General features: G+C 41.5%; 1 protein-coding gene across 4 annotated transcripts in view; it reads right to left on the bottom strand.

Annotated features, from left to right (window-relative positions):
- Positions 1-1,664, bottom strand: part of SRFBP1 (serum response factor binding protein 1) — a 76,981-nt gene extending 75,317 nt beyond the window's left edge. For 2 of the 4 annotated variants that reach the window (XM_074855316.1, XM_074855315.1), the window contains exon 1: positions 1,307-1,664. Coding sequence is in view for 1 of the 4 variants with exons in the window: in XM_074855315.1 (XP_074711416.1) it covers positions 1,307-1,336 (30 nt within the window). In the remaining 3 variants the exon portion in view is untranslated. Of the gene's footprint in view, positions 1-662; positions 780-1,306 lie in introns of those variants that run through there. The other 2 variants (XM_074855318.1, XM_074855317.1) reach the window with 2 other exon arrangements.
- Between the last annotated feature and the right edge of the window lie 10,687 nt (positions 1,665-12,351).

Here is a 12,351-nt window from a genome sequence, read left to right as displayed (position 1 = left end):
TTTTGTACAGAAACTCATTGTATTCTACCTTTTTCTGAAGAACTGTTTGGTCATTCCTCAGTCAAGTTATGATTCTTTTTTCATCCTTTGTTAATATTAGTATCTCTTTAGTGAAAGACTATGAATCACCACCTGAACTTGATCAATCAAAAAAAATCCTTGCTTCAACAACGAACTAAATGCGCTATTTTTTTGCTGATTCACTGGCATATTTCAACGTGAAGTCATTCATATTTGATGTTACATTTGTTAAAAGCAAAGACCAAAAGGCTGTAATAAATCAAACTTTCTCAGAGTTATTATATGCCTAGAATACAAAACTTACTTTAAATAGAAGTGTAATCTGGGAATGCTAGTATAATCTGTCATTTTGGTTCTGGTAAGAATTAATAAATTTAATCACACTATGAATTATCTAGGAATCCTGGAAGCGCACAATGCAATCTGCAGAAGCTGATACAACAGACGCTCAGCAGAACTGTCAGTTGCTTTTTAGGTGTTGCAGAAACAATTTAAAGAGGCCAATTTAGTTGTGTCAGACTTACTTCACACAACGATTTGCAAATGAGGAGTCAAAATCTATCACAAGAGGAACACACCTAACTAATTTAATTCACACTATAGAGCAGGCAAAAATTCAGAAAGAAACGTGAAACACCAACCTTCTTACAGAACAGGAAAAAGTCAGCTCTAACCCATTAATTGCTCATTCCCAGCCCCTCCACCTTCAAGAAAATAGGGCAACATCTTATCTTTGCTATCCAGGAGACAGGCAGCTGAGAGTTTGGTAGGTCTGCTAGAATCACCTGCAAAACTCCAGTGCGAACAGAAACATAGTGAGTCATGCCATGATACGATGACGATCTGCCAGCACACTGAACCGAAGCATACATGTCGACAATTGCATATCACCCCCTTAAAAGTAGTTTATCTTCGCAAAACAGATCTTTATTTTCATCACACAGCCCTTCCGCCGAGAGCAATCACTGCGCGCGGCGTTTCCCAAGGGAACAGCGGCAGCCGTCTCAGGCCACATGGCCACAGCCGCGGCCTTCGCCACCGCTCCGAGCAGCCCCGCCAGCCCTGGGAAGGGTCGGGACGGGTACGGCCCGGCCCGGCCCCCTCGCAGGGTGACACGCCGCCGCCCGACTCTGCCACTTTCCTCCCCTTCCGCTGCCCCGGCCCCCCTCCAACGGCCGCAGCCTCCGCCTGCCGCGCCGGGCCCTCCCCAGCCCACAGCCTCCCCGGCGGTCCCCGCCGGCCCGCTGCGGCCGCCGCCCGGAGGAGGCGGGGGCGGATGGCTCACCTCGTTGTTGAGGTTCAGCACGGGAGCCATGGCGCCGGTCCCCGGCCCGGCCCGCGCCGCCGCCCGCCCTCCGCGCGCTCCCCACGCCGTCTCACAGGCAGCGCGAAGCGAAACTGCGCGCCTGCGCCGCGCGCGCGGCGGCGGGCCCGCTCCAGGCTGAGGCTCTGTGGGTAGAGCCTCCCTAGGCCGCCTCTCAAAGGCCTCAGTCCTCCGACTCCGCCCTAGCCGCGCGGCCGCCGAGGGGCGCGTGTCTGCCTGGCGGCGCGGCGGCCCCCGAGGCCCTTCCCCAGATCCCGGGCTGCGGCGGCCGGCAGGCCCGGCCTCCCCGCACGCTCCCGCCTCGCCAGCCCGCGGTCGCGTTTCCTCTAGGAATTGGGTAAAGAGGGTTTTTTTTCCGGTTCTCGCGGGTGATAAGCCACCTGGGCCGGAAGAGGATTCTGAGCCTGAGCCGTCTCAGGCGCGCAGGGGGCAGCTTTTTGAAAAGAGCTCGCTTCGCGTGAGGTTAAACTTGAAACTTCTCACTGTTGCGTTGCATTTTATGCAGTTACGCTGTATCTTCAGCTGCTGAATCAAAGACTTGGAAAGATGTACACCTCTAAATCGTTAAACTAAAGGAATATCTGCCTCTCCGAATGACTTATAATTTTAGAAATAATCTGGGACTCTTGCTTTTCTTACTTTGTTGCTGCCATCATGGAACTAGCCTAAAAAAAGATTACATGAGTAAATGGTGAACAGTGCCGTGGAACAGACTTTGCTTTATCCTCCCCCTTCCTTTTCCCTGCGACACAAAAACAGCCTCCATTTTCAAACTGCTTTAAAATTTTCAGATTGATTTTTCCATTTGTGCAGAAGGCAGAGTATGAAATGTGTAGAAGTCGTTTGAAGCTTTAACTGTAAAATTCTACATACACAGTTCATTTAAGAAGCTCTAGTGAAGTGGGACTGAGCATGTGTTTTGGACTTCGCAAGATCGTGGTCTGAAAGGTTCAGCAAAATTGCGTCAGAACTTTTCCTCATTATTTCCAGTCTGTTGTGCTAGAAGGAACTGTTGATTTAAATTCTTAAAAATACTTTTCTATTTTACTGAAATGAGACTTTTACGTAAAACTCTTGCCTAATTGTAAACAACTCTTAGCATGTCTAGAGAATGAATAATTGTTTCACATTACAGTTTTTCTGCTGCAGTATTGAAAAGAACTGAGACTATATTTGAAAATATTTGGGGAAATTGTTTTAAATATAAAACCCTTTTGTTTATACAAATAAAATCAGTTTCAGGAAATTCTTTGGACGCTCACCAGCAATTAGCTGGCCCCTGGATGGCACTGTTGTGCCTGGAATTCTGCTTTGAAGTCTGAATATTTAAACAAATACAACTGTTGTCAGCTGTCTCTGTAATGCATTTTGTCTGCAGCATCTAGTATTTAGATCTTGCTATATTTTAATGTCTGATTTCTAACTGATGCTCAGGCATCTTCTGTAAGTGAACTGCAGCTAAATCACCTTTGGCTGTAATTTTTATCAAGTCTTGCATGCAAGTGGGATCAGGTCAGGCTAGTCCTTCAAAGTAAAACTTTCAAGTTCCATTTCGGTGGTACTGTTTTTTCAGTAGCAGTCTGGGTTTCATTTGAATTAATAAAGAGCCAACTGAAACTACTTTGAACCCATCCCTTCATAATGTAGTAAAGGTATTTTGTTCCAACAGGAGTTGAATTTCAGCTTAAACAGGAATGCTTTGGCTCTAACTGCAGGTGAGGGTCATTTACCGCAGCTGCTGTTTTGGAAAAATTCTGACTTGAGCAGTTATATCCAGCCTACCTAGAGTCAGCTGACCATGGTAGAGTATTCTTTGCTTTTTAGTACCACTGATGGCAAGCAGCTATAGTGTTCTACATGAGAAGTAGCTGCATTTGATTACAACTACATATAAAGCAGTCTTGGATGTAATACACTCAATACTGTCAATGTATTTTAAAAAATTAATATGATCTCTTATCTAGATTGGATTTATATGCACTGAATGTAAAATTGGAATCAGAAACTCAATAAGGAAGGATTTTCCAAGGAAAATAAAGAGGTGCTTCCCTTTGTCTTGATCTTTCATGCAAAACCAATTCCTAAATATGCCAGTCTTAAATTCCGTTGTGCATGTTAACAAAGAGAAAGGCAAAAACGGGACCAGGGAACCAGCAGCGGTTCTGTGACTGCAACCAGTGCCAGCCTGGCCTCACATCAATTAGAGTTCTTCCCTGTCTGTGTAGCCTACTGGGTCATAACTTCTGTTTTCCTTTCCATGTCCTCTGGACACTGAAATAACTTGCTTTGGAGGTTTCTCATAGACCCTGATGACATACTTCTGGCCCTTCTTCATCCAACAATATTGTTTTCTTGTTAGTCACTGATGAAAATATATATTTTTGTTGCTTTCATCTTTTTAAACCCTAGTGGCCTTCCAAAGTTTAGAATCGCAGTGCCGCACAGCTGGTTCATTGGCTCTTTGTCATACTATTTTTTGACTTAAATTCATTCTAAGTCAAGATTTTCTTGTCAGCTTGTCACAGTCAGGATGCTTTGAGGCATTGTCCCATATAACAATTCAATACTTTGATTCTTCGTACTGACCTTCCTTCCTTTCATGTCAGTATTTCACTCAGATCTTTTGGCATGCTTTCTCAGTGTCTGAATGCATTTTTCTAGACCATCTTCTCTACTTTGAGAACAGCTGCCTGTGTGTGCACATGGCAGGGCAGCATGTATTTGTAGGACATAATATGTTGCAGAACAATACAGGGGAGTCAGAGTGGTGAGCTATTTAAGGAAAAAGGGGGTTATGACTCAGTCCCATTTCCCTCCCTTTATCTTGGCACTCTCCAGACTTATGTGATGTGGTAGCAGCTGCACAGACCATCTTGCAGCTACATCTGGCCTTGATCCCAGAGGCCATGCATATAAGTCGTATTTTTGGAGTACTTACTGAAATTTGTGATTATTGCAGACACTTGCACCCATAGTGCAGATGCAATGAAATATGCATTCTGTGTTTTGTATTGAAAATTACAAGTAAATTTTAGCAACTTCAATTAATAGTTCATGTTTTCTGAACCAAATTTAAGAATTTAAGACGTTTCACAGAATGAAAGTGACAATAATGTTAACTAGACTTTGAGGACCACAAAACCAGGTGTTCTGTGACTTGTAGCTTCCTGTACAGCAGCTTGTGCTCCAACTTTTCCCAGAGGACTTTCTTTTGACTGATACCAAGGCATCTGTTCTGGGCTTGTTCCCTTTCTTTTATAGGAAATTATATTATTTTTTTAATAATATAATTATATATAATATAATTATTATAATAAAACTTAAAGAATCTAGCTAACATTAGGATACTGGTTTTTACTTAGCTTTCTATGTATGTGTAGTAAGAAAATTTCAGCATCACACAACAAGCAACTGAAATAGCCAGGCCAGCGACTGAAACTACTTACAAAAGGAAAATGTAGGATATAGGAATTATTAAGTGATTTATGATGGGTTGCAGAAGAAAACAGTGTGCATTGTGCATTTAAACTTAAATGTCCCAGATTGGAGTTCACCACAAGATCATCTTTCCAGGCCCTGTTTTTCATATACATTAAAATATTAATTGAATTCAGAAATACTTTTGCAATTTAAGTTAGTTCTGCTTCTTTAATAACAGAGGGATGTGATCACTTAGGATTGAAATACAGTGAATTTCACTGAGCATGTTCTAGTGTGTACATAACAAGGGCAGTAGCTGGTAAGTGTGTATGAAGACATAAAGATTTTTAGAAGTGAAGAAAGTAATAAGAAAAATTAGTGTGCACTAACAAGAGCTAATTTTTCTCTTCTGTCCTAAAAGTCAAAACAACTCATTTCATAAAACATTTTAATAGACTACCAAGGAATTTGATATATATTTTTCAGTCTTTTTCTTATGAAAATAATAGTTCACGTTTCAATACAATAATAAAATTATTAACCAGATTCACTATGTATTCATTAAGTCACCCATATTATAGCAACTACATGGCATTCACAAAACACACCCTTATGGAAATAATGACAGTAGCATTTTGTGGTATGTTGGCTTGACTGGAATAAGATCCAGCTATAGCTGGGCTCATACATACACGTACAGCATAGTAGATTCTGTGTGTTGAGAATATCATACAAGAAACTTGAGTGGAAAGCATTTCACATGTTAAGCATGATCTTATTTTTTCTTATATGATGGGCTAAGACTTTGTAAAAGTGTAAAATACCAAATATGGGAGAGTCTAGAAACACTCTACCAGAGGAGTAATGTTGTCTGGTATAGCAGTTTTTGCAGCTGCTTTGCACACAGTGGATTCTGTCAATGTATCCAACTGAGATTGCTATTAAAAGGTATTCCAGAACAGTGGCAGTGATCGCAAAGGCACAGAGCAAAATTTCTTGAGGGAAAGGTGCCAGCATTTTAGTAACTTTTCTAAGACAGTAAAAAGCCTATTTCAAAATATATTAAATATGCCTTTTCAAATAATACTAAGAAAAGATTCTTCAAAGTATAAAAGTAGTTTGACATCAGACAGAGAAGAAAGAGCATATAATAGCTGGTTTTCTTCAAACGATTATTGCCTTTTTGCATTTTCTAGTTTAATGCCATTTTCGTGTATCTTTGTTCTCCTTTTCATGCTGCCTTGTAAATACACAATACACTGTGGACGGACATGAAAGTGTTGTTCTCCCATTTCAAGTACTGTTTGCTTGTATTCAGAGCAGGCTCAGCTTGTTTTGCTCCTAAATTGTCCAGAAGCCACGTGAATGTTATCTTTATGGCACTGTTGCTTGCTTGCACCAATGAGCAGCACTGAGAGCCAGACCTGTGGTTTGACACTGCTTGCTCCCTCACTTCACTATAGCAACTGTCTATACACAGTTTTCTGTTGACTCCGGTAGTGTCTGGGAAAGAATATTAAGATCTTGAATGCGAAGATAAGCTTATATTTAATGCATAAGGAAGGCTGCAAAGAGAAGGGTAGCAAGGTGAAAATTACTTTCTAGGAAGATGATCTGTATGTACAGTGCCAAGGCACAGAACTGTATTAGTCAAGGCCGTGGACTACCATGTGGCAATAATTGTAATGGAAAAGCAGTAACAGAAACCTTGATGAGAGTATCAGCTCCATGAGTGCATAGGACAAACTCTCTATGTCTGAGGCAAAATCGTTGTGCCTTAGACAACAAAGTTATCTGAATATTCAAGGTCCAGTATATGGGCTCTGATGCCCAGTATATGTCTATTGAAAGGATGGTGCTGCTGTCATTGTTGATTCAGGAAAGACATGGGAGAAATGACCAGAGGGTAAAGTTAGGGTAGTGGCGTAGTTGATGATTAGGCCTGACAAGATAGCAGGAAGACAGGTTGAAACACAAGTTTGACTGAGGGGCAAGTCTGGAGTAGAAAGCTACATCTGTATGTTTCAGTCCAGAAATGACTGCTGAATTTGTGACAGCAGAAAAGATTACTCAAAGGTAAGATTCAGGGGGAGAAAAGGACAAAAGACTGAGTTCTCTCCAGTCCCTTGCAAGAGGATCACTTGAAAATTAAGCTGCAGAAGCACTCTAAAGAGATCCCAGGAGTAGAAGCTGTGTGAACATACAGTATCAAGATTAACAGTGGCTCTTCACAGCACACAAACAGCTGATGTTCTGCGAAAGATGAAAGTGAAGCGGGTCTGACTCTTGCTCAGAGAGAGGTTGTTGTAATTCATAGTAAAAGATGCACTGGGAGTGGGCTTCTAGGGTGAAGGCTATATAGGATGAACCCTAATAATACCAAGTCCTGGGAGGGGAATTCAGAGGTGGGCAATGGAGCTGGGAAATGGATGGGGAAAGGGTCTATGGGATAGTAGCTGAAGAGACTGATGGGACTAGTGAGTCTGTGTGCTGACTGTATTGTAAAGAAAAAGATTCAGAGAATGAGTGGGCAAGGAAAGGATAAATTGAAGTATGAAATTGAAAGTAAGTGGGATGCGGAATAGCACAGGGTCATTAGTGCAAATGGAGAGGTGTGAATAGGTGAATAGATGAGAAACTTCTTGGTTAAAATGAAAGAGAATTTAGCATCCATAGAGTAATATTAGGTAATTCCGTGAAAATACAGAGCAAAGCATCATAGTTTAATTGTACTCTGACAATTCAGAAATTATTTTATTTCAGAGTTTAAATTTTTTAAGCTTAAATTTTCTGTATAGAGAAGTCTGAAGAACAAAGTTCATCACACCCAATGTTAGGCTTTTAAGCAACATGTTTAATCAGGAGTCAAATCAGCATTAATTATCCCTTCTATTCCCTTCAGAGGGAGACAGAGGAATACTTCCATAGAGCACCTAAACTTATCTAAAATCTTGCTGCTGAAGATAATAGAAGTCTAGGGTGACTAAATTCTTAACTTAAATGCCTCAATTAAAAATCAGTTAGGTAGGATGAATCTTAACATGGGTATCATTGTTGTAGTTGTGAAGTAAAGCCCAGAAATGTGAAGAACGTTGTTGGTATTTACCGTCTACCTAAGTAGACATTATAAAACAGATGTGATTTACTCCAGATATCACAGGGTGTCCCTTGAGTACTTCCCATGGTAATTAAGGTCAGTGTTTGAGTCACTGTCATCTTTCATCAGGTTCATCTACAAAGGCAGTTGGGGAATTGAAGTCTCATAGTGTATTTCGGGGGGCATATGACTAATCAAGCTTGCTCTCTGTTTTCTTTCCCCTTTAAAACTGACCTATGAGTTAAGTCTGTGGAGCTGAGCCAAATTCACCCAGGATTCCTCCTTCAGAGGAGTCAAGTCAAAGGAACTCATCAAACTCCACAGACCAGAAGGTGATCAGGTGGAGCCTGCCCACTTCTCAAGTTTAGTTTGGTAACTCAAATGATTAGAGTTTGTCGTAATCAAAGTTTGGAAGAGTACTGCTTTGGAATTACATATTTGCACAATATTGTTAGGTGGTGATTAATGAGAATCCTGAGAGAGATTAATGAGACATACAATAACAAATTTGTAAGTCCTCTGAATTTCTTTCAGTCTACTAATTAACAGTTTTTACCAAAATGTGCAAAGGATTGTTGCATTTTAATCTCAGCTTCTTAAAGAGATTGTTTCCTCATATCTTGCTCTCAAAGTAAACTAAATTTATGCTAGAAAAAAATTCACATTTTTTTCAAAGCAAATCAACAAAATGTAAACAAAAGTCTAGAGTGCGCTATAAGTCTTCTTAAAGTAATTACTTATTCACAGTAGTTCTTGGAACTATCACATTTTCTATCACTGGTCTTCTGGCTTTAAAGAAACAGCTGATGGCACTTATGAGTGTAATCACAGAGCTAAAGGAGGTTCTAAAAAGTTTGGGTAGCTAAGAACATGAGTAAAAGTTGCAATAATAGGTGCATACTCTATTTTATGTTCTCATATGTATTTCATAAACTGTCGTTATATGTCTTCACCTGGCTATCTGTTGCAACTCTGAAGAGGAAAGTACATTACTGTTCAATTTAAAGATACTGTTGTGGTTTGAACTCAGCCAGTAGCCAATCACCACGTTGCCAGTTGTTTACTCCCCTCCCTGCCTCCCCCTCCCCCCCCCCCCGTGAAATAGGGGAGGGACAAAAGAATAAATTCATAGATTGAATAAAAAAATTAGTAATAGTAACAAAAAACAACAGTAACAATAATAGGTCCAAAGCGGGTAAAAATGCAGCAGTGGCTTACCGAGCACAGTGACAGGTACGCAGCCCTCCCCCCCACAGCAGCGATCCAACCACACCAGAAAATCTGCCACGCCAACCCAGAAACCGAAATTGGACACGAGAGAGCCCGCATCTGCCTATATACACTGAGCATGACGTCACATGGTATGGAATACTCCAGTGATCGATCTGGACCCGGCCCTCCAGCTGTGCTCCCTCTCAGCCCAAGGGAAGTTAACTCTGTCCTGGCCAAAATCAGGACAGATATGTATAATATAACAGATGGATTGTAGCAACTTCAGAGCAGTAAGTTCTAAACACATGAGTCCAGTCAATGAATACTCATTTGTCATTACAAGTTTTCAAAGATGAATGCATCATTTCTTTCATTAAAATGAGCAAAAGGTTAAAACTAAATTTTGGACAATTGCTCTTCAAAATTTGTTTTATTAGACAGGCTGCTTTTTGTCTTATACAATTTACAGGAACAAAAAACCTGAGAGACTTTATGCTTTAAAGTTGTTTTTGTGGGGTCCTGGCTTAGAAATAGTTTACAATTAGTCTTAGAAAACAATCTGTTAATGCCTAAACACAATTTTATGGTGTAGCTTTGACAGTAAGACTCTGTAGTGGAAATTCTGACTGATGAATCTGTAACTGCAGCAGTGTTTGCAGAATCGTGTTTCAAGGTTTTTATAAATGGAGTTGAAAAATAACAGGTGAAAAATTGTCTTCTTAATTTACAAGGTTGTCGAACCAGCACAACCAGGAAAAAGGTTTTTATTTAAAATCAGTCTGTATCATTGCAAAAGACTACATTATGTGATATACCCAGAGTTCATGTAACGTGATCCTTTGGCAAAGATTGAACTTACTGAGCTTTCAAGCCACAAAATGATGAAAAAAATCTGGAGTCTTTCCAATGTCAAAGCAATTGTTGAATGTTTGCTGTGAAACCAGTGAAAATTGGACATAATGTCCTCTATTCTGAACACTTAAAATATATTATTTTTGACTTCAAATACATCTGTTCTTTATTACAGTAACATCAGTGGTTACACACTAGTTTCTATATTCAGTTTGAAGGGATCTGATTTTGGTATGAAAGTGATGATAAGGAAATCACTTCTGTGATATTTATGCTACAGCCACAGATATTCTTTATTTTTAAGCTTCCAGGAAATTGATGATGCTGACTTTATGTTTCATTTTTGTTGTGTTTTCAGTGAAAAAATTAATTCTTTGTGGGAATTTATATACAAAATTTCTAGCAGTAAACAACTTGTATTTCTTAATCTGTTTCACTGATTGCTTCCAGTTTGTGAGATAATTAAATCTTTTGGTTATACTTTGGGATTTGGCTGGTTTTGAAAATCTCGCAAAATCACAGATTAACCAAATCGCACATTAAAAAACCTCACTGAAATTTTAACTCAATCTCAATATTACCAGCAGAATCCAAAAATTACAAAGTTGTTTTAAAAAGAATCTTTCAGACATTTCCAATTAGGAAAAAAAATGTCTTTTTTTTAATGTCACAAACAGAGAATTGTTCTGGGATTCATGAACATTGGAGAGTGGATTCTGAATATGGCTAAGTGACCCCTGAAGTAGGTAGTATTGGTTTTTTAGGTTTGGGCATTGTTCTCAGGTAATTAGTGAAAACATAGAATCTTTTAGGTTGGAAAAGACCCTTAAGATCATAGACTCCAACAGTAAACCTAACACTGCCAAGTCCACCAATAAACCATGTCCCTAAGCACCACATCTACATGTCTTTCCAATACCTGCAAGGATGGTGACTCAACCACTTCCCTGGGCAGCATGTTCCAGTGCTCAAGCACCCTTTCAGTGAAGAGATTTTTCCTAATATCCAGTCTAAACCTCTCCTGGCATAACTTGAAGCCATTTCCTCTCATCACTTGCTACTTGGAAGAAAAGACCAACACCCACCTCGCCAAAACTTCCTTTCAAGTAGTTGTAGAGAGTGATAAGGTCTCCCCTGAGCTTCCTTTTCTCCAGGCTAAACAACCTCAGTTCCATCAGCCGCTCCTCATAAGACTTGTTCTCTAGACCCTTCACCAGCTTCCTTGAATGTCTTTGGACATGCTCCAGCACCTCAATGTCTTTCCTGTAGTGAGGAGCCCAAAACTGAATGCAGTATTTGAGGTGTGGCCTCACCAGAGCCAAGTGGAAAGGGACAATCACTGCTCTTGTCCTGCTGGCCACACCATTCCTGATACAGAGGTGAAGACCCCTTTCCAGATGACTTCCCACCAGCATCCACAGCAGATAATCTGCCATCAGTGCCCTGCCTGCCTCCTCCTGCCCTTGCCTTCTCCTGCTCTTTCCTCCTCCTGCCTTTGCCTCCAACCACCTCCCAGGACACCACACGCTCCACCTGGCCCAGGTCTGGGGACTTGCCACTGCCCCTCAGAGGGGATGAAGGAAGCCTCCCCCGCCACCTTGGCTGGGCAGAAAGTCCTCCTCACGCCTACATCCACACCACCCCAAGGAGGTGGAAGATGCGTCTCCCAGTCTACAGGCCAGCACTAGAGGCACTGACACTGCAGACCATGACGCTGGCAGGACCTACACCTGTTAGCACCCATACGGCCAATTTCCACAATGTGTGCGAGGAGGCTTTAGAAGGCAACAACAAAACCCAGGGCAAGAGAGGAAGGGGAAAAGCCCAAAATGGAAAGGGGCAAAAAAGGGTGTCTCTGGGCGGTCTCCCATCCCAGTACTAACCAGGCCCACCGCTGCTTAGCTTTAGAGACAGGGCACGTTAAGGGTGGTGTGGCTGCACACACTGTTCCTGCCAGCACTGGCCTAAGCCCCCTTGCCTGGCCCATCCCCACTTTCCCCAACACCAGCTTTCCCCCATGGCCATGCACACCCTCCCCGGGGTATAGGTGATGCCTTCTTCAGACAACTAGAAGAAGTCTCATGTCCACAGCCTCATGCGGACTTGAATTGCCCCACTATCTGCTGCAGCAATATTAAACGACAGCTGTCAAGCAATCCAGGAGATTTTTGGAGAGCACTGATGCTACCTCTTTAATGCAGGTGATTGAGGAGCCAATGACGGATGGTGCTTTTCTGCACCTGATATATGCAAACAAGGAGGAACTGGTCAGCAAGAGGTAGGTCAGGGGCAGCATTGCTAGCAGTGACCCCAAGGTGGTAGAATTCAGGATACTGAGAGAAAGGAACAAAAAAAATAAGCAGGATCACAACCCTGGACTTGAGGAGAGCAGTCCTGGAGGGGAGTCCAGGAGAGGTTGATTTTT

Source organism: Strix uralensis, chromosome Z (genome assembly GCF_047716275.1).
Source record: "Strix uralensis isolate ZFMK-TIS-50842 chromosome Z, bStrUra1, whole genome shotgun sequence".
NCBI lineage: Eukaryota > Metazoa > Chordata > Aves > Strigiformes > Strigidae > Strix > Strix uralensis.
Note: the sequence above shows the minus strand (reverse complement) of the source record. Positions and strands in the feature narration are given on the sequence as shown.